General features: G+C 41.7%; 1 protein-coding gene across 1 annotated transcript; it reads right to left on the bottom strand.

Annotated features, from left to right (window-relative positions):
• Positions 1-2,512: 2,512 nt before the first annotated feature.
• On the bottom strand, positions 2,513-3,451 carry LOC122918878 (olfactory receptor 10J5). Its single transcript, XM_044267804.1, has one exon. It carries the CDS (start codon positions 3,449-3,451, stop codon positions 2,513-2,515), a length of 939 nt encoding a protein of 312 aa, XP_044123739.1.
• Between the last annotated feature and the right edge of the window lie 20,291 nt (positions 3,452-23,742).

A 23,742-nucleotide genomic window follows, 5' to 3' on the forward strand; every position in this document is an offset into this window, starting at 1 on the left:
GATCATCTATCCTAAGACATATGAAGAACCTACTATTTGTCAGGGTGATATCTGACATGGCATCAGGCACACAGAGATGAATAAACTACCCACTGTCCTGACACACGCAGCCTTTATAGGCTCATATTCTCTGCTCAGGCTCCTTCCCTTTCCCTGACCACCTCCTAGACTTCAACTGACCCAAGGCCACAGAAAGTTCATTAAACATCAACAAATGCTTTCCTGACCTTAACAGGTCTGAGCAGCTCTCTGTGTACAACACCCTTCACCCCAAACAAGAATCCTGTGCACGTGCGGTAGCACGTTTTTGTCCTTTATGCTAATTTGTCTCCCCTACTGAACTGTGAATAACACGAAACGCCCTGCATTCCTCATGGTCGAGGAATAGTTCCCGTAGACCAGAACCTGCAAGTACTCGATGGCCTGACACAGTGCTTGAAAAATATAGATTTAATAAGTTATGGACATTTTTCTGATGAACAAAAGAGCTGAACAAAAAAGACGACTAAAAGAATAGAGGTACTGGTAGCATGTGAGATGAGGCGGGGTGGGTAAAGAGATGCTGCAGGAGGATGATGAAGACCATGAAGAGAGACGGCTGGCTGACATGAGGCTAAGCGTTACAAAGTTAGGAGCCGGCAATAAAAGGAGTTGCTGATCTGGATTCATCCTACTGGGAGGCTCTGTGGTCACACTGGCCTACACACCCTTGTACTGTCTGCTCATCCCTTGTGGTCTCCCACAAGGAGTCCTCCGTGGAAGCTGAAGCCATGCAGAGGAGGACAGGAGGCTGCTCCTGTTCACGAGATAGGAGGGGAGTGGCAGGACTGATGTGTAAAAACTTAGGGGATTTGGGGGGAGGGATGGGAGAAGGCAAGAAAACTCAGTAAAGATGAGCACATGTCCTTGTGATAGCCATCCACCCTCTCTCCCCTCAGCCTCCCAGCCAGGCAGCTCTGACCCCCTCCATTTCCTCAACTTAATGAAAAAGCAGCCACATGAACATGGGCAAAAATGGACAGGGTCAAAGAGTGCTTCTTTGGGAGAGTTTAAGGAAATTGTGGAAGCAAATGATCTATAAAAGAGAGGGAAGTTGGATCTTGTCTCATTTCTGCTAGGATTTCGGGGAAGAAATGGTTATACCAGAGAAAATTTTATAAGAATATGAAGGAAAAGGCACATTCACCTTTGTATTCACGATGTAATAATTTCAGAAAGTTCAAATGCCCTCTGAGGTCTCTCCAAGCACTCCTTACAGGACCAGGACCCCTCTTTCAGAGGGAGAGCAGTGCTGGTCATCAGCTGACATCAGCGACTACCTCACTCCACTGTGACAGACGGCCACAGGGGACGCTGCACAAAGACTCCCTCAGCCTTCAGCCAGTGACCTCAGAGGGATCTATAGAGCAGAAGAAAATTACAGCTCACCTAAAAGATGCTTCAGTGCCATTCCAGTGGCACAGAACAGACAGACACAAATGGAAAGTAAGGGGCAGGAGCCAACATAGGGATGGAATAACTGGGAGGAGCGGGATTGTATGAAAACACGTTTCCTTGTCTATTTTAGTATCTTCCAGCTCAGTCTAGGTAGAGATAAATTCTGATGACAAGGTCTACAAAAATATTCAAACAATCTTCCTCCTTAAGGGTATACAATAATATAACATGGTTATACTTATTTTGATATAAACACAGGAGAAGTATGAAGTTTTAACTGTTTACTGAGAGAAGGGAGTTTAATGGCATCTTCTTCAGATTCTAGAAGGAGTGCAGCCAATACCTGACTACTAACCTCAAATCCACTGCAGGTGCTACAGACCAGTTAAAAATCCATAGGTTGGAAAAACATCTTTATGGAAAATGTATCTGGATAAAAGTATGGTTACAGAAATGCCACCCATATGTTCTCTCCCTGCCTAGCTTCTGGGGAACAAGGGTTTTTGCCTTATTCCACAGAAGTAGGGATACACATAGAAATGAGTACTGCTGGAAGAGCTTACACGTTTGAGTAATAAAGTGAGTTTTGCTGAAGCTGTTCATTTTTCAATCAACAAGAATTAAGGAAACACTTTCTGAAATGATTGCTACAAGGCAAATGTTTTAATTCCTGAGGATGAAAGCCATCCTTGGGCTGTCTCTCCTGCTTGTTTTCTTAAGACCCCATCCGTGTCTGTTCCAGCAGCCTCCTCTTCACATCTCCTTACCAGACTAGGTCAAGGACTTGACTGAGAGGAGCCAGATGAAGTGAGGGCCAGAAGAGGTTCCCAAACCAAAATCCTGAGGCAAGCAAGTAATCCTAAATCTGGCTTGGAAGTATTCCCATATCTAAGGAACAATATTCACTAGAACATAAAACTGCTTTCTACCTTGTCTCCAGAGCATGAAAAAGAAAAGCGTTTCTACTGTTTGACCTTATTCTTGAGAAGAGCTGTATTTGATGAACTCGTGTACTGCGGCATGTTTGTGAGCAGACACACATTACACTGGGCTAAAGGTCTCCTGACAAGGTGATTCAATCTGTTGAGAAATGTTTTTTGCCTACAGCTCTGCGTAGGGCATCCTTGACCTCCTTGTTTCTCAGACTGTAAACAACAGGGTTCAGCAAGGGAGTGATGATAGTGTAAGTCACAGAGAGAAGAAGGTCTTCTTCTATGGAGTTCTCAGACTTGGGCTTGAGGTAGGCAATAGAGGCACAGCCATAGTGGACAATGACCACCGTGAGGTGGGAGGCGCAGGTAGCAAAGGCCTTCTTCCGGCCCTCAGTGGAGGCAATCTTGAGAATGGTGGAGATGATGAAGACATAGGAGATGAAGATCAAGCCCACAGGGACAAGGATCACAAAAGAACTGACACCATAATTGATCATCTCATTAAGAGTGGTATCAGTACAAGAGAGTTTCATGACTGGATAAATGTCACAGAAGAAGTGCTCCACCACGGTGCCACAGAAGGACAAACTGAACATGGCTGCCACATGGAGAACTGCCATAACCAGGCCAGTGCCAAAGGACCCACATACAAGCATGGCACACACTCCTTTGCTCATGAGGACTGTGTATCTCAGGGGGTTGCAGATGGCCACATAGCGGTCATAGCCCATTGCTGTAAGCAAGAAGCAATTATTAGTGGCCAAGATGACAAAAAAGAACATCTGAGTTGCACAGCCTGCCAAGGAAATGGGCTGGTTATGGAAAAGGAGACCGGAAAGCATTCGTGGGACACTGACCAGCGTGTACACAGTCTCAGAACTAGCCAACGTGCTCAGGAAGAAGTACATGGGAGTGTGGAGATGACGGTCAACATGGATGATGGTCACAATGACAACATTACCAGTTAGAGTTAAAATGTAGATGGCAAGGAATACCACAAAAAGTGTTATCTGGTGCTTTCCGAAGATTGAGAATCCCAGGAAGATGAATTCTGTCACTTCTGTGAAGTTCTTTCTCTGCATTTTGCTAGATCAGTGTCTGAAAGCAATAAAGGAAGTCATCAAGAAAAACATTTTCATCATCAACTGGACTGTACGGGAAGGGACAATAATACCTGAAGTGAGTGAGCCCAATTCTTTCTTTTAGGACCAATGAGCCCAGACCCGAGGTACTTGCACCTGAAGAGAGAGCTACCAGTGCCTCCTTGGGGCTCCCCACGTGTGCATTATCGTTGTGAAGTAAACCATTTCCTGTGTGTGGCCAAGACTGCTAAATAAATGCTTACCTCACATGCATCATACTGATGTAAAGGGAAGAAAACTACAAGGAGGAAGTCCTGCCCTGTGTCCCCACCGGTAATGACACCCACCACTTAGAACAAACTCTGTTAACCAGGTGACACACAGAAGAGGGTTTCAGTGGGAATGATATGGCAGAATGGAGGAGTCCGAAAAGAGGAACTTGGAAAAGTGGTCACTGGATTTGGTAATAGTCACCAAGGCCTTTTATATGGCATTTCATTCAGTTGGTTTCTGAATCTGGAAACTTCATTTCAGAGGGCTAATATGCTCCAAACATGTCATCAGAGCCTCAAAGCAGACTTTCTGCCATGGTCACTTCACTGTTTACTCAAGTGTCACTGAAGAGACCTCTTTTGCTGACTCATCATCCTTTTAAGAGGTGAAGTCAGGAAGAGAGAATTGTGCTGAGAGGACATTGCTTTGTCTCCACTGCAACAGGAGCATGCTAGAGTTAAGTCAAGGCATGGATATGATATTGCAAGCACCAGAGTTGAGACAAGAGGAGGAAGGAATCTGCTAGATGCTTTGGGCTAAACTGGCTTTTTTTTTTTTTAATCTGGTGCACACTGGATTTGATATAATGTTGAGAAATAATTCACTCATTAGTCCCCTTTATCAGAAGGAATGCCCATCCTATGCAGAGATCATGCAGCTGATCCTGTGGGTCTCCACAGCGGCCATTCCATTGTTCTCCCTCTTTTCATTTTCACACTAACTAAAACGCACTTCCTCTCCCTCCCTCCCCAATTCCCTGAAATTTGACTTCATCATGTTCACTTCCATCAAACTGTTCTCTCAAATGTCACCAGAGTCAACATGGCTAAAACTGTCAGATTTTGTTTTTTCTTCTTTTGACATTTCTAAACATTCTTCCTCCTGGAAACCTTCTGTGACCTTGGTTTCCATGACACTATGCGAGCTCTCTCTCTTCTCAGTGCTCAGGTAGTTATAACCCTCCATGAATCTGCTCACTTCATCCACATAGTAATTGTAAATGCTCTTCTATGCTTAATACTTGGCCCCTGCTTTTCTCTCCACACTGTTCCATCATGTTCTTCTGTTACTATTTCCATGTAGATTGCTCCCAAATCTCTCCTTCCATCCATCTTTTCCCCCCAAGTCTACAACTTCCCACAGACTTTATTTGTGGGCCTTGAAAACATAATTTGTAATTTCAAAAGCAAATAAAACAGCTACCCTTCTGATATTCAGAAAGAAATCTCTCCATCTCTATTTCTCCAGCTTCCTCAGTGACCACACCATTATTGCAATCTATCCGAGTCAGTGTTTTAGGTCCAGAGCTATTCAAAATCACATGCAATGAAATTCTTCCTTAAGCATGGTCTCAAATTTGTCCCAATTTCTGGATTCACAATGATTCAACACAAGATTAGAATGCCCAAATCCTCTAACTGGGATAATAATAAAAAAAATCCTAATCCAAAATTTATATGGAAATGCAAAGAACCAAGAATGCCAAACAATTTCAAAAAAGAACAAAGGACTTAGACTATTTCATTTGGAGACTACAGTAATCAAGGTGGCATGGTATTCATATTACACACAACTCAATGGACCAAAAACAGTCCAAAAATGAGTCACACATAAACAGTCAATTGGTTTTTGATGATGTTCTAAGATATCTCAATGATATTTTCAACAAATGCTGTAGCAACTGGATATCTATATGATTAAACAACAATTAAATAAACCACAAACCCTACCTCATGCAATACACAGAAAATTATTCAAAATACATCAAAGGCCTCCATGTAAGAGCCAAAATGAAAAATTCTGGACAAAACTAAAAAATCTTCACAACGTTGAAATAATCAAGAGTTCTTAGATACAAAACAAAAAGCAGAAACCATAAGAAAAGCCATAAATTTAACTTCATAAAAATGAAAGCTTCCATTCTTCAAAAGATGTTAGAAAAACGAGGAAAGCCACAGACTGGAAGAAAATATTCACCATGGATATGTATAAGCTTGTATTCAGAATATATACAGAATTCTTACAACTCAATGCTAAGACATTTTTTAAGTTGGAAAAATATTTGGACATTTCACAAAGGATATACAAATTGTTGAAAAGCACATTAAAGATGTTCAATATCATATCATTAGCCATCAGAGAAATGAAAAACAAAACAATGAGGTTACCACTACACACCCACTCCCATGGCTCACATCAAAACTTTAACACCGAGATGCCAAGATGCCCTTCAACGGATGAATGGATAAGGAAGATGTGGTCCATATACACTATGGAGTATTATGCCTCCATCAGAAAGGACGAATATCCAACTTTTGTAGCAACATGGACGGGACTGGAAGAGATTATGCTGAGTGAAATCAGTCAAGCAGAGAGAGTCAATTATCATATGGTTTCACTCATTTGTGGAGCATAACCAATAGCATGGAGGACAAGGGGCGTTAGAGAGTAGTAGGGAATTTGGGTAAATTGGAAGGGGAGGTGAACCATGAGAGACTATGGACTCTGAAAAACAGTCTGAGGGGTTTGAAGTGGCGGGGGGGTGGGAGGTTGGGGGTACCAGGTGGTGGGTATTATAGAGGGCACAGCTTGCATGGAGCACTGGGTGTGGTGAAAAAATAATGAATACTGTTTTTCTGAAAATAAATAAATTGGGAAAAAAAAAATTATTTAGAGGCAAAAAAAAAAAAAAAAAACTTTAACACCGAATATTGGCAAGGAGGTAAAGGAACTGGAACCCCTAAGCATTGTGGGTGGTGATACAGAACGGTATAAACAATTAGTACAATAGTTTTGCAAGCTTTCAGAAAAGTAAATATATACTAATCTCACGACTCATTGATTTTCCTAAGTACTTACCCAAGAATTAAAACATGTCCACACAATGTCCACATTTGTGTGGACATGTGTACAGACATGTTCATGGAATGTCCTTAGCAACTTCATTGCTGGAAGCCAAAAGCTGGACACTCCAATGTTTAGGGTCAATCAACAGGTCCCTACAATGAAATATTCAAGCAATAAAAGCAACAGATTACCAGTACAAACAAAACACGGCTGAATCATAACATTCTGAATCACAGAACTCAGAAAAGAGACATTCAGTACAATCCTATTTATAGGAAACTCTAGAAAATGCTAATTTAATCTATAGAGCAAGAAAACCAATCAGTGTTTGCCAGAATTGTTAGGAAGTTGACCACGAAAGAACACAAGGGAACTTTTTGGAATAAAGAAAATGTTGATTATGGTGGTAGTTATAAGATGTATAAATTCATCAAAACTCAACAAAATGTATACTTAAAATTGGTACATTTTGTTCCATTATTTATATTGCATAAATAAAACCGGTACATTTTGTTCCATTATTTATATTGCATAAATAAAACCGGTACATTTTGTTCCATTATTTATATTGCATAGCATGGTATTGTATCATATTAGGTAATACTGTGATGTTTTATACCTCAAAGCTCATTTTTAAAATGATTCTGTCACAAAGTAGACTATCTCTGCAAATATGTCATGGCTAGAACCACAAATCTTCAGGGGCTCATTAGAATGTAAGAAACATGGGAATTGTCCGGGGCTTGGGATATCCGGAAACTTATCTAGAATCTTTCAACATCAACCATGTAGTTTTGGACAAATCACTTAAAATTATCCTTAGTATCAGCTCTGTGATAAGCAATATATTTTTTTTAGGAGTCAACACAATGAAGAAAACAATGAGACAATGAAACACGAGAGAGACAGAAATGTATTTGCGGATCATCTTCTTGGGAAAATAAAAACACCACAACAGGCTAAGGTAATGAAGAGTTAGTGTAGCTGATGTTTCCGTCATGAAGACTGTACTCCAAATAAAAGAGAAAAAAAATTCTAAGTTGCAAAGAGAATTGCATTTGTAAGGAAAAAAACTACTACAGAATTTGATACTTAGAACAAATCATCTATCTGTCATTTATTCCCTAACAGTGAACCTGTTAGGGAAAGGGAAAGAATTTTAGAACTGCAGTTTAGGCCAATATCCTGAAAATTGATAATGCATGTAAATTACTCTTGCAGAATATAGACAAAACCCTATGGTCTCTTCTCCAGAGACCCTGAAACAAATACTCTAAGATGCCGGGGATGGATAAAGTGACCTCTTTTAAAAATCTGAAGGCAGTGGAAGAAAAACAATCATAGTATGCTAGGAAAGAATCTGCAAGGCTGAGCTATGAGGACATAGCCTAATTGGCCTATATTTGTGGTTTTCCACTCCAGAACCACAGATCCCAGCATAAGGTGGATGCAGAAGCAAGTGGGACTAGAGCCTGCTCAGGGACATACAGGCATCCCCAATGTCTCTCAAATCTAATCTGACAGCATCTCCAACAACAACAACAACAACAACAACAACAAACTAACAAACTAACAAACAAACAAACAAACAAAAACCTGGTGCCTTTTCAAGACTATGCAATCTTACAATTACCTACATCTCTCCAGACAGGACGATAGTTTAGAACAAGCAGCACATGACCTGAACACTGGCTCTCCTGGCTCTGAGGCAGTCTGTAAGAGAAGGAACGCCTATAAACTCAGCTATCAAGAGAGGAATCTCCAAGGAAAAGCCTTGTTGACTAGCCCTGCTCTCCTGAATCTCTTTGTCAGAACTTCCTAAATATCTCGAGGGAATCAGTCGAGTTAGACTCCAGACAGGTATCAAGGGATCTTATTAAAAATGGAACATCTTTATTTTTCCAAGTAGTTGGTGCTTTGTAGTTTCTGGAGCCATCTTCTCAAATGGTTTCCTTCCCTATCCTTGACTTTACTGAGGGGATGTCACGGACAGGCATGTGTGGTGCAGGGACTGTCATCTTCAGGAGACAGGGGATTAGTCTGTGGAACATTTCCAAGACAGAGGGTGCCTGAGTAAAATTCAGTATTCCCCAATGATGCCCATTTGTTAATAGATTCCATTTCAGCAGGATAAATGATATTGGTAAATCATAGCCCGAGTGTAGTAGTTAGACTCCTTGAAGGAGACTTTCTGATGGCTAGATCACGTTCCTGACAGCCAGAGCTCCCTATATTTGCCTAATGTTCACTCATCTCATCAGGAGCAAGCCCCTTTCCCCTCTCCCTCAAGAATCTTCTGAGGCTTCAGCAAATGTTTTAGTTTTCCATTTGATCTATGTTTACTCCTCCCTTAGCTGCATAGACGTTATAGAATGGCAAGATTTTAGTGTACCTTTTACCTCCCCTTTATACCAATAAGACCATTCCAGAAGCCTAGGATCATGCATTACAAACACACACACACACCCCAGATAAGGATCAAGTAAGTCCTATTAACTACAGTGCTGGTTCCATCTACTGTGGTTAAATGTCTTTAAGCCTCCCAAGCTTCTCCATGGAAGTCACAACAAGGAACTAAATAGCCCCCAAATCCTGTTCAACCAGTTTCAAACCCAGTAACTTCTTGATCCAGTCTTTCCCCAACTGTGCAGGAACCTCGCTGTCTTGCATAACCCTAACTTTGGAAGCTACCTGAAGCACATTCCATAAATCCCCTCCACTTCACTTACCTCTCCCGGCCCAGCCTTCCCCCAGCCCTAACAGAGGCCATGCAATCATGGATGCCTGCTTCCCCAACATTCCTTTGACACTTTTAATGTGCTTTAAAGCTCATGAGAAAAATTGGAAATCTGATGGGAGAAACCCCTGCATCCTCTTTCCCTAGATTCACCAGTTTTTTCTGCTTTGCCCCATTTTCATCATCTCTAACTCTTAACCATCTGAAAGTTAGAAACATCAGACTTCTTTAAATACTTTAGTGAACATTTCCTTAACAAGGAAGTCCTTACATAACCATAAAATGACAGAGACACAGAGTCAGGAACCATGATGTCTCCACCTAAACACAAAGTGGCAGAAAAAAATTAAGACCCAAAGTTCAGTCTTCCTCCATCCCAGTGCTTTCCCTTCATAAACTGGAGAGTACCCTATTCTTTCTTGGAGTTCCTGATGTTTTAAATGCTTCCCCTCAAAGCCCTAAGGATAACTTTTTCTAGAAAAAGGTAGGGGAATTAAAACCCATCCGTTGCTTACCTCTCCCCATCCACCTGATCAAGAACATTACTTTCCAAGAGGCCAGTGGTCTCTGCAGGGTGACTGATCACCCAGTAAGCAGGTCTATCTAGAAAATCTGTACTAGTCACTCCCATTTTCCATGACCCAAATCACTCATCCTTCTTTCCCCTTGACCATGGCTCAATCATCATCCCAGGCAAGATGGCGTGTCACTTTCTCCAAATTTTTCACACTTTCTTCCTCCTCAAATTCACAGAGAATGTGAAGGTGCAGCACAAAAGCCTGGAACCTTCAGAAAGCAGGCTGTTAATAGAGGGCTCACCACATTCAAATACTCCACCCAGTACTTCCCTAAACAATGGCACTCACCCACAAACAAGCACCCACATCAAGAAATGAACTCTGATTAACTACCATCTAATTCCCAGATCCCATTCAATGTTTTGCCAACTGTTCCTGACCATGTTTTTAAAGCAACCCACTGCAGACTCAAGCTTCACATTCACTAGCATGGGCTGCAAAACTCCTTTTTTCTAGAAGAGTTTTTTCATCTCTCCTTGTCTCTCAGGACCTGGACACTTCCAAAGGTTACAGGCCAATTATTTTGTTGAAGACCCTTAAAATTCGCTTTGTCTAATGTTTTTCTCATGAGAAGGCTCTGGTCACATCTCCGGCAAGATGGAGTATCCTTCGATCCTTCACCGGATGGTATCAAGAGGCACAGATTCTGAACGACCCCATTTCTAACGATGCTCCACTGGACTGCATAAAATGGCATAAATCACAGTTCTCTACTTTGAAGTCACTCTTAAATTAGTATTTTACAAAGATGTAGTTTGAAACTATAGAAATATCCTTTTCTTCACACTTATGTATTCATCTATATCATTTTAGATTTATGGTTTACCCTTTCATTCAATGGGCTATAATTACTTCCAGTATTTATGTTAATTCTCAAGTTGCTCCCAGTGTGGCCAGTGGATCCCCTTCAAACTGGCTCCGGTGTTCTCCTGACAAGTCTCCATTATTATTTGCTCACTTCCTTACTTTCTGGCACAAAACAGTAATCCAGATTCATCTTCTACTTTCTGTGGCCCAGACCTGGAATTTGCTATTTCTCCAAGGATCCCTGGTTCTGCTTAGTGAAACACAGTGTCTAGTAGGCAAGGAATTCACAACGAAACCAAAAATTCTCATCCAACTCCACAGGGTAACTCCGAAGTTCTCCACTTCCATATCAAACTCTCCTTTAGAAAGCAGATACAATAAGAAAATATATTAAGGATAATGGGTATCAATTCCCTTGCAGGTAACCAACTTCACTTTCTGCCGGCCCCCACCTCTTCCTCTGCCCCACCCTCCCCGCTCCAGAACCGGCTCCTACTCCCTTCCTGACCCCTCCTCTGCCCCCTCCATCGTTCTGAGTCACCCCACATCCTTAAGTATCCTCTCCCCCAAGTGTGTCTTCCTTGTCTGGCCCCATCTAATGTCATAATCCTAAATCTTTCAGTAAGGAAAAGGAAAAAGAAGAAAAGAATTTTGTTTCTTTGGGATGCTTTTTCACAAACTGCATGGTAATTTGATTCACGGTGAGGAATTCTAAGTAGTAGGCATTCACATTATTCTCTGGTAAAAGTCTTTAATCCATAGGAGGAAGTATAGCAAAGTGCTTGGGCTCAAAAGTATTTTTCCCTTCTTTTCCCTTGTCTCTTCACTTTTTAAAAATTCTACCCAAGTTTTCATCACCTCTTGTTTAATCCAACAAATATCTACTCTGTCACTAGTATACAGGAAGCACAATATTAAGCAATGGATTGGACCCAGGGAAAGAAAATAGAGTCTTTTATAAGGTTTTGTCTGGGTGTTTGGATGAATACACAAATACCTATAATGAGACAGAATACTGTAATGCCATAAAATGTCATAATAACAATGATTTTCAAACACTCTGGGTAAAGCACCATGCTAAGTACTTCCGTGTGCATTTACCAGCCACTAACGCCCCAGGAATGTGAGTGGCTGTATTACCATTTCACATGGGAGGAAATGTAGATGCACGAAGCTTGAACGCTTACATTTTCAACATTTGGAAAAAGAGCACTGGGTTTGAATCCACATTTGTCTGATTCCAAAATCTCTGCCCTTCCTCACTGTGACATTCAGAAGATGGAAACATCCTTTCCTATCAGAGAGTCAGGAGAGACTCCATGAAGCAGATAAGGGATAGACTTACCCCTGGAGGTCTGAGAAGCAGAGATTCTCTGAAAGCCACTTCAAGTCACAGGAAACAAATCAGGACTTGAAGAAGGGACTCGGAACATGCCCACAGGTAGAGTCTAGGGGTGCAATGGGATTTGCGGAAAGAGTAACACAAGACCAGTAGCCTGGGAAAGCATTGTGGTTGGCTCTAGATCCCAGGACAATGAGTCTGCATTTCATTCAAGCAGCATAAGGTAACGAAGCCCAGTTCCCACCGTAAACTGCACTCAAGTGGTCAAAGGAATGACTGTGTGGGGGGACTGCTTCCAGGAAGGGGCACTTCCAGTAACTTCAGTACTGAGGATTTGAGTAGGAGACGAGATTCTGGATGGTGGTTACTGAATCCGGACAATTCAGCCCAGGAGGCTGGGAGGGAAGATGAGGGGGATGAAGTGCCAACCAAAATGAAAAAGGCAGATGGATCAGGGACTGTGATCACAATATCATGGAAAGCAGTTTAATAGGATTGAGGAAATGGAATACATGGACATTTTTTTTTTAATATTTTATTTATTTATTTATTTGGCAGAGAGATCACAAGTAGGCAAAGAGGCAGGCAGAGAGAGAGAGAGGAGGAAGCAGGCTCCCTGCTGAGCAGAGAGCCCGATGCGGGACTCGATCCCAGGACCCTGAGATCATGACCTGAGCCGAAGGCAGCGGCTTAACCCACTGAGCCACCCAGGTGCCCATACATGGACATTTTTAAGAAATTTGCTTGAAACCTGAAGAAAAGAACAAGATGGAACCATCATAACTCCAATAAGTGAGGTTTAACGTCAAAGAGTGGGAGGTCCCTGACCACAGCCCATTAGAATAGTCCTCTCATCTGAAATACCTGCATACTGCACTGCACAGGACACACAAAAACCTCGTGGAGGGAGCACACACCTGAATGAATGCTAAGGCAGCAGCACCACAGAGTAATACTGAAGCTCACTGAGCTTCTGGAGACAGGAGAAAGCAACACAGTCAGATGCTGACATCGAGGGACCCTGAAGGAGGTGAGTTAGAATGGCCAAAATTAGCAGACAGAAAACAACATGTGTTGGAGAGGATGTGGAGAAAGGGGAACCCTCTTACACTGTTGGTGGGAATGCAAGTTGGTGCAGCCACTTTGGAAAACAGTGTGGAGATTCCTCAAGAAATTAAAAAATAGAGCTTCCCTATGACTCTGCAATTGCACTACTGGGTATTTACCCCAAAGATACAGATGGAGTGAAAACAAGGGCCATCCGTACCCCAATGTTTATAGCAGCAATGGCCACGGTTGCCAAACTGTGGAAAGAAACAAGAGGCCCTTCCAAGGACGAATGGATAGGGAAGATGTGGTCCATATACACTATGGAGTATTATGCCTCCATCATAAAGGATGAATACCCAACTTTGGTAGCAACATGGACGGGACTGGAAGAGATTATGCTGAATGAAATAAGTCAAGCAGAGAGAGTCAATTATCATATGGTTTCACTTATTTGTGGAGCATAAGGAATAACATGGAGGACATGGGGAGATGGAGAGGAGAAGGGAGTTGAGGGAAATTGGAAGGGGAGGTGAATCATGTGAGACTATGGACTCTGAAAAACAACCTGAGGGTTTTGAAGGGGTGGGGGGGTGGGAGGTTGGGGGAACCAGGTGGTGGGTATTAGAGAGGGCAAGGATGGCATGGAGCACTGGGCATGGTGCAAAAACAATGAATACTGTTACGCTAAAAAGAAATTTAAAAAATTTAAAAATAAATAAATGGGAAAGGAGGAGAGGCACCTGAGAAGTTGGAACACTTCTCCAGAACTCAGAAATGGTGTCTACCATTTGCCTCAATCTCTACAGCAAAAGGCTGGCATGTTTTGAATTGACGGGGAGAGGGAGGATTTTCAGGGTCTTCAGCAGAAAGCAAAATCCCAGAATGTCCTACAAACAGAAGTCTACTTCGCGAAAAGATGGAAGGAAAGCCTTGCACACACCGCCCACTAAGGCCAGAGTTCAGGAGGTCTGGTAGAGGCTCCAAGAGAAGAGGGGTAAGACTCCTACTCCCATAGGCTGACTAGACCCCTCCTGTCACCCTCAACTCCACCTCTCCCAGGACCAGGTCACAGGATGGCACCCCAGCAGTCCCTTGTAGCTAATAAATAACCCCCAGAAGTTTCCAGGCCAGGCCCAGCCCTCTTCCCCTCAGCAGCTCTGACCCTGGGCACTGGTGCCAGACTGGAAAATGCCTCACACATCCCTGGAGTTCTCCATTCCCCATCCTCCCCCACAGCTGCATATAAACCCTGCAGAGCCTGAGGTCTAAGAGCATGAGCCTAAGAAGCTGGGGGACAACCACAGCGCTCTCTGTGCCCTCACCCCAATCCCTCTGCTGCTAACACAGCCGCAGGTCAAGAGCAAGGACAAGCTGCTGCTTCTGGTCCCCGCCCTTGCCAGTCTCCTGGGGGCCTTTGCTCACACAGAGTGGAAGATCATGGGGGTGGGGGGTGTGTGTGTGTCAGAAGAGGTGGGGACTGGAAGGACAGGCCACAGGAAGGAAAGATGAGTAGTTGCTCTATATAAGACTAAATTTGTGATTTTCTTTCCTACTCACATTCTAGGTGAAGGTTATTTTATCCCTTTCCTCTTGTAGCTGACGAGTAGGAATGTGTTTTCCTAAGAATACTTACACCGAGCTTGATCACACAGATGGAGAACTACTGCTGCTTCGGCTGACCCCTCCAGTGCCCATGGCCTCTTCTACAAAATCAGAGCAAGAGCAATGAGGGGATCACCTTTTAAGACTGGGATTGAGAGTACAACATCATCGATGGGAGTGAGGGTTCACAAGATGGTCTCCAAGGTCAATGAGGAGTTCCCCATCCTGGTGCACACCAACCTGTGCCCACTGGGTGGGAATCCCCTTTGGGCACTGCTAAGCTCCAGGCCAACAAAAGCCTTGGTGAGAAAGTGGCTGAGGAAGGGTTCCCCTGGGGGAGCTCACCCCGAGACTGTCCTGGGGCAGGAGTAGGATTCCCATGGAGGAAAGTGTGAAGAGAGACTGTCCTTCATGAGAGAGCCTGGGATTTGTACAGGTGGATCTCTGCACCATCCTCAAAAGAGAACCAGTCGGTATACTGGGGTATCCGCACCAAAGCCCGTATCCCAGACTGGCAGGCCCTGAGCCAGGAGACACAGGAGAACATGCTCACTGAGCTCTACAAGTAGAGAGGCATCTCTGCTCCAGCAGGACAAAGTTACTGGGAAGGAAAGTCACCAACAGGAAAGACCCACTCTGAGGACAATGAGGCTTCATGCCCTAAGGTTAACTCCTGTTTTCTTTGATCTTATCTATTGAAGGGCTCCTTTTGTAACAGAAGGTTCAAGGTTCTAACATTTGTTCAGCAGGGCCCCAAGTATCTACTATTTAGGGATCACATTTTTTAGTTTTTCTATTTTTCAAAACACAGGGACTCACTGGGATGTAACAAAAATACAAATTTGTTGTAGGAAAAAAATAATAAAGGGCTTGATTACTAGGAGCAGATTTTCTACTTTCAACTCAATGGAGTTTATTCTTACTCAACTATTTCTATGGAAATTAGATGAAGACCTGCTACACTGGGCTTCCTCGTCACAGCTGATAGAAACAGAAAGGCCTAACTGGTCTGGGCCTGCTCTACTCAATAAAAGCTCCTTCCCTTTTCTGTGGCACAACCCCACATCTAATAAAACACAAGCCTGAAAAGTATGAGATCAGGTCTACCTGGGGCCACATAGTCCTACACCCCTGGAACATTCTCCAACACTTTTTGATCCTGCCAGTGTTCCTAGGTCATCCAAAAATATTACAGAACTCATGGTACCTTTGCTTAAAATCCCTGGAAGATCCCCAGGCCCTTATGATAGAAGGTAAACATCTCAGCATGGAATACAGGATCTTACAAGATGTGACTACCAGGTAGATCTTCCAGGGATTTTAAGCAAAGGTACCATGATGTTCAGCCACTGATGAGCACACAATACATATTATACATTATAATACTGGTATAGTACTTGTTTTGTTGTAGTTGCTGTTTTTCCCTAAAGCACATGGGACACTACAATGTTGTTGGTGCTCAAGGGGAGTAGGTTTCATCTGTTAACTCCTTTCCCAAATGGAAAAGAGCAAACAGTGCTCAACTTAGGGGGAGTCCCAGATAAGTACAGCACAAGACACATTGGTCCTAATTTGCACAGAATCAAGCCAGTGAAGAAGACATTTGGATAAACCCAGAGTTTTAACAAGAAACTTCGTGAAACCAAGCAAAGAGACCATTTGTAAGTGCAAATGAAAGGCACCGCACAGTGTAATGAAAACAGACTCCAGAAACAGATGATCACGCCCTGTAGCCTATGAAGAGTTCCTAGGTGCTAAGGAAAAGCTGCTGCATGGCTTCTCATAAGTCAGGTCCCATGAGCCACCCCACTGAGTGGTAAGAGAATGGGTCAGTGGACCAAGACAGTTAGGCAGGTGTTTTGTTGACAGCAAAGAAAAAAGTATCTCCTGACTTAACTTTGTATTTTCCATTTATGATACATCTCCATAATTTTACATTTTGCATACTAAAAAAAACCCCAGGTATAATCCTGTTCAACAAATGTAATTGGAATAATTTTTGCAAGCATTATGCATTTTAGTTTCTCCTTTAAATTTTCTCCCCTCTGCAACCTCCCCATTGTGGGACTAAGCCACATGATAGATTGTTTCAGGGCAAATATGCTCTAGTAAGATGAATTCAGTGGGCAAACAAAGTTTCCTTTAATAAGACTATCGTGAATAATGTTGATGCTCACCTATATCTTGTATTCTTCTTCAAAGATCATACTTCTAAGTCCTCTTGCCAGAAATCAAGGCCCTGTTACTAGTTCATTAACTCTGAGAACTGTAGTGTTACACCTCTTTGCTGACCTATTTCAGAGAGCCTGTGAGTTCCCCAGGAGTTCTCTCCCACTCACATGGGAAAATCTATTAAGATCCAACCTGGGGAACCTATAAGATGGTCTGAAAAGAAAGCAAGGTGTGTGTGTCCTGATCACTCATTCTGGCCTGCCTACATCATCACTGGAATTGTCCTATCAAAATGAAGTTGGTGGCTCAAACTGGTTAAGAAAATGGACCTAGAGCATTAGCTTAACTTGTGATCTTTGTTTCAAAATGAGACAAGACACAGAAGTTTCCCTTTTCAAGGAAAAACCAGAGCATAATAGTTAAAGCAGAAAATAGATCTTCTTCCAAACTACTGGAATAGGGGAAAGAGACCTCCATCAAGAATTGGACCAGGTGGTGGGTATTATAGAGGGCACGGATTGCATAGAGCACTGGGTGTGGTACCAAAATAATGAATACTGTTATGCTGAAAATAAAAAATAAATTAAAAAAAAAAGAATTGGGCTCAATTCTGAATACAGCAGGGACAAGGGGTAGGGTAGGAGTCATGGGAAGAGAAATTACTATGCAGAAAACCTCAGAGATAGGGGAGATTCTGGTTCAATAGACTTGACAGGAACCTTCCTGGAGGCAAACCAGGGTGGTCAAATACCAAGGGTAGAGGGTGAGGATTCTTTCTAAAATTGGGTGAACTGCAGGCTCTATAAGGACTGACAAAGGCCCAAGGTCAAAGCCTAGTGGAGAAGAGGGCTTAGAAGAGCCTGACTCAAGTCTGGTCAAGGAGAGAGTCACAGTCCCTCTCTCTCTCCTGTTAGTCAAGAAGAACAGAGACATTTCTTTCCCATTGAACAACATGAGGCCATTTCTTGTTTAGTTGCCTTTTATTCATGAAGGACCAGCTAGACCATCTTCAGGGACTTGCTAGAAAACATCTGCTGAATGATAAAAGTCCTACGTCTAATGTGGGGAGTTTTTATGAAAAGAGAAGAAACCCAGTTGGTAAGTGTGGGCAACCAATGGAGAAGACAGCACCATTGGGCATGATGCATCACGAGTGCTGAGGCAAGGATGGCAACAACGATCCAACAGACTTGCTGGTTTGAAGTCTGAGGATCTTTAGTGACAGCACAGACATCAATATCACAAGCATGGTCATCTCTCAGAACAGAAACAGCAACATCCAGTTTCAGCTCACAGGGCTTCCTTAAATGGCCCCAAGAAGGATCACAGCGGTCAGGCTCTGGTTCTCAGGGGAGCCAAACCAGGAGAGTAGAAAAAAAAAATGAAAACATTAGTTTGGAGAATTGGAGGCAGATATTGGAGAAAACTAGAAGAACTGAGAATTTGGCAAGGGCTGGAAAAATGGGCAAATGGATCCAATCCATTTTATAGATGATGTCTCAAAGACCATGAACAGAGCTAAAATCTAAAAACCCACAAGAGCAAGTTATGGTTTTCTATTGAAAGAGAAAACTTCTCTATAGTTACCTCCCTTTTGGATTTCCTACTTATAAAATGAGTCTGTTTTCATTAGGTTTGGTCTGATTATTTGTGTAAATGCAACAAGAATGGACATTGAATAAGTCTTTTTGAGTTTGCTTTGCTGGAACTTCTCACAAGGACTCTCAGACTTTCAAAATCCTCAAGTCTTGGTACCCAAGCCGAGAACTCACCACCCAAGTTCTCCTTCAGTACTTATAGATATGGATAGAGTCCTCTCTTCAAAATATCCAAAACGTGCTGAGCTTGCTGGGAAGTGACCTTCCTTAACTCACCTGATAAGGCTGGAAACACTATTAAATAAGCCAGATACCAAGCTGATTTTTTTCCCAGAGGACTCTAAGCACTAGCTCCAGAAAGTCAACCTTAGTTCCTTAACACTGTGTGGCCAGATCTGATTCTATGTACCATTTTCAAATAGGATATTCCAGTCTGAGCCTAAATATAACCAATGTCTCCAATTATGTCCTGTTACAAGGAGAACAGATTCTTATTGAACTTAAGCAAATAACTGGCACAAAAACAAGAACACGCAAGGTTTTCCAAATTCAGGAGAGAACAGGGAGATACAAATGATGGGAATGCAAGTTGGTGCAGCCACTTTGGAAAACAGTGTGGAGATTCCTCAAGAAATTAAAAATAGAGCTTCCCTATGACCCTGCAATTGCACTCCTGGGTATTTACCCCAAAGATACAGAAGGAGTGAAAAGAAGGGCCATCTGTATCCCAATGTTTATAGCAGCAATGGCCATGGTCGCCAAACTGTGGAAAGAACCAAGAGGCCTTTCAACAGACAAATGGATAAGGAAGATGTGGTCTATATACACTATGGAGTATGATGCCTCCATCATAAAGGATGAATACCCAACTTTTGTAGCAACATGCATGGGACTGGAGGAGACTATACTGAGTGAAATAAGTCAAGCAGAGAGAGTCAATTATCATATGGTTTCACTTATTTGTGGAGCATAACAAATAACACGGAGGACATGGGGAGATGGAGAGGAGAAGGGAGTTGGGGGAAATTGGAAGGGGAGGTGAAGCATGAGAGACTATGGACTCTGAAAAACAACCTGAGGGTTTTGAAGGGGTGAGAGGTGGGAGGTTGGGGGAGCCAGGTGGTGGGTATTATGGAGGGCACATGTTGCATGGAGCACTGGGTGTGGGGCAAAAACAATGAATTCTGTTATGCTGAAAAGAATTTTTTTTTAAAAAAGAAGTATATGTGGCAGAAATGTTATAATTATTAAACCAGATTTTTAAAAACTATTTTTAAAAAGCTTTCATTTTTGTTTACAAAAGCATAATCTAATTGTTACAAATAACTTTGGAGAAAAGAGAAAGGGGAGTTCTTACATGCATAAAATGGAACATGAACAGTCTACTAAGGCTCCAAATGAAACCCACCAATGTCCCTTCATTAGTCCATTCAGTCCCTTGTAATTAATTCTTGCTCTCCTCTTCCTTGGGCTACCAGTTTTATGAACCCATCAGTTTCCCCTATTAGTGTTCTGGAAATCCTTAGTCCAGGAGTGTGGTCTCAAGAGTATTAAAGCAATGCCACCAGAAGCCTGTAATCCCAGAGCACCTGTCACAGTCCTTTCCATGGGTCTGAGAAGACCCACCATTCCGACCTGCAGCTAGCTGCAAATGCTTCCAGGGAAAAATCAGAGTAAAATAAAAGCCATCTGTGGATGGCAGACTTAAAATAATCATGGTTTAGACCCGATAAGCGTTTACTCAATAAGAACATCTGGTTTCTAGAGCAGACATTTTAAGGCAATTACTAGAATTATGGCTGATAACATACTGGACATACCATGCATAGAGAATACTGACCAAATTCTAGTAACTTCATACAATTTCCGAACTATTTGTGTTAATATTTACACAGACAAATACAACCCATGGAAAGCTAGTATCTTTCTTATTTGACAAAGCCTTTCCATGCCATCCAGCATATCAAATAAACCAAATTAGTTTAACATCTCTTTTTATAAGGTAAGAGAACAAATCCTTTGAGATTTTCAAAGGTGCCTCTGGGAAATCTCAAGCCACTTTGAAGTCAAGAAGATTTCATTTAGGATTTGATTTGAGGAAGGCAAAATTATCAAAAGTGTAAAAAACCTCAGCTGTTTAAAAAGTGATAAGACTTGGTTCTCTTAAATAATCAAGAACATGCACCATGAGGTTAACATAAAGCACAGGAAGTTACTCTGATAAGACGTGGAATCTTTGTTTCCAATGTGGATTACTTAAAAAGTAAGAAAAACCTCGTACAATCTATTAAGAACAGACCAATAATGCAAGAAAACTTTGTCATTTTAACAGAGGAAAACCAAATTTTAGTTTCATATCCTTATACCTTTGAACTTTTTATAACCCTATAGATAAATCCGTCCAATCTTCCCCAGCTTATTGCCACATAAAATTACTTTTCCACAAAACCTTCTACACTGGATATCCAGGAGTTCTCTCTGTATTTTTCCTTTTTCTCATTTTGAACCAGTTTCTTTAACTTAACACAAAATTAGCCTCATTTCCCTTTAATGAAAACACATTTTCTGTACCTTTCCTATATCACTCATCAAAGACCTACCCTATTTTTCTTGTATACTTTGCCTAAATATTTATTTCCCTTATTTTGGGTAGTTTTATTTTCCTACACTAATTGCAATACTTTAACCATTAGTAACTTTTTACAGAGAATGCTACAAAGCAGACAATCATGAATTGTCACATACCAACATTACAGCATATTTTACAGCTATACTATCTCAATTTTACAAGGACGTGCTTCCTCATTTTTCAATGTGACAAAAAAAAAAAAAGTGTAATAGTCTCCCATGTCTCATTTCTCTATACCACATAAAATTAAGGAGCCCACAGTATATAAACTTAAATTTGTCTCCAATAGTAAATATCTCAGCAGTTTCTTAGAAATGATTAAGATATTTAATAATTATTACTCCTTAATGTAGCATATTTCCAAGGTTGTAAGTTACCAAAGAGATTTTAGAAACAATTTTTAGAAGACATATAACCAGTAAACAAAGATAGCCGTGATCTCACTTCCCCTTTAACTATTTGTACAATACATGTGTGTTAGGGAAGTATCATCAATTAAAAAAAAAAAAAAGACACTGAAAAAAGCCAAATACTTGTTCTATTGCTGTGTTTGAAAAAGTAATAAATATCAAGTAACTCATTTTTACTGCATCTTTACCTGTACATTTGTTTTTAGGTTGTATTTGAAACTTTTATAATCTTGAACAACCAGTAAATACCCCTTATTTGACTAGTAAATCCATGTAGAATGAAAATATGCCCAAATGATATTTATTGCTGATAACTCAGACATAGCTGTTTTTATTCAATCAATGGTATTACACTCATCTTCAAAGATTTGCTCAAATCACATGAACCAGAAAAACATTTGGGTTAGCTTCTGATTTCTGGAAGTTTGGGGAATATTTCATTTATATATAAGCAATCATTTATCTCTAATCTAATTTGAATAGAACTTCTTTACAGGATTTTATAAACTGATTTGGTATACCATCCAGGGATAGAACGTATTTAGGTATATGTACACACACGCGTGCATACACACACACACACACACATCTTCTACTTTTCCTTCTAAACTTTTGGCCATGAATCAGGTAAACAAATACAGTAATAGAAAAAGCTCACTGGTCCATCTCCAATCTGTATTTTCATCCTAATTGTTTGACAGATCGAATAAGTTAAGGTTTCTGACTCAATGTGAGGGTTAAATATTTTCCCCCACATTTGTGGAGGAGATTAAGGTTTTCTTTTGCCCTGATAAATCCTCTTATGGAGGCTCTGAACTACATTTTAGGTAAGAGACTGAGGGCACACAGAGCAACGGTCTGGAGGTCTCCAAAGTCTGAGGGGAGAAAACATCCATCTGTTTCCAGCTGCCTTTTCTTTTCAACCTCATGCAAATGCTTTTGGGGGTCCCCGAGTCCCTTGAGAGTCCTCACGGGGACAGGGAGCACAACTTTCAAGGACAGAAGATGCAGGAGGTAGGGGCTAAAGGGGGACAAATTAAAGGATTCAAAGGAGCTGAAGGAAATGAAGGTGATAACAGGAGTGGAAGCAATGGGAAGAGAAAGGTCTTAGGGGAACCAGTTTGGGGAGATCTTCAGTTTCTCAAAGAAGGCACGAAGTACCATACGATCCTTAGCAAAACCATGCCCACAAGAAAGCAGAGTTAGCATGACATACAGTCAGCAGGTTTGAGAAGGGAGCTTCAGTCAATTGAGAAGCTCTCACAGGAGAAGCAAGACCAAAAAGATCGAACAGAGTTCACAAAGACCCAAGGGAAAAAATTATCCATAGGAGTCAAAACAAATTCTCACTTGAGAAAGAGCCAGGAAGAATATTCTAGGCCAGGCAGTCAGAAAGTAAGTTTCCACCCAAAACAAAGAGCCAAGAAGAATTCTCTGGCCCAGGGAGTCAGAAAGTAAATTGCCATTCAAAACAAAGAACAAAGCCCAGGAGTCGGGGAGTGAATCTCTATTTGAAACAAAGAGTCAGTAAGAAAGATATCCCAGTAGGTACCTTGCAGACAAGGAGGACTGGCCCTTTAACACAGCTTCCAGATGACACTCAGAATCTTAAAAATCAACATCTGTCAGTGGACTGTCATCTGGAACGCTGGCTCAGAAGCTCAACTCACCAATGGACCCCTGATCAAACAGACAGGAATAAAGACAAGGATTCAAAAGTACACAGGTAGGAGCATGCATGAGAGGTCCCGGGGGTCCAACAATGAATCTGTACCTATCCAAGTCACAGCACCATGACGGTCAACAAAAAAACAAAACAAAACAACAACAACAACAAAAAAAAAACAAAACAGTGCCAGACAGATGTCAAAGCAGTAAAAACGGATCTTACTCAGAACTATTGGAATAGGGGAAAGAGATCTCAGTACAGAATTGGGCTCAGTCCCTAATACAGCGTGGACATGATGGGGGGATTTATAACCAAGGAGTAAGGTGGGGGTTGGAGGTGGAAAATTCAGGAAACACCAGGGGGAAATTCTGGTTAATGACTTGATGAAGGCCTGCCAGGGCAATCAGATATAAAAGGTGGGGAATTCTTTTCTGATGGACTTAGTAGAATTCTTGCTAAAATTGGGTGATGTAGGTCTGATAAGGACAGATGTGGAAGCCCAAAGTCAAAGCCTACTAGAGAAGAGGGCTTAGAGGAATGGGACTAAAGTTGGTTTAAGGAGAATCTTTGTCACCCT

Source organism: Neovison vison, chromosome 10, assembly GCF_020171115.1.
Source record: "Neovison vison isolate M4711 chromosome 10, ASM_NN_V1, whole genome shotgun sequence".
Classification (NCBI taxonomy): Eukaryota; Metazoa; Chordata; class Mammalia; order Carnivora; family Mustelidae; genus Neogale; species Neogale vison.

What these genes read in the sequence shown, in the direction of transcription:
- LOC122918878 (XM_044267804.1), bottom strand. Translation starts at nt 3,451, where the DNA reads ATGCAGAGAAAGAACTTCACAGAAGTGACAGAATTCATCTTCCTGGGA.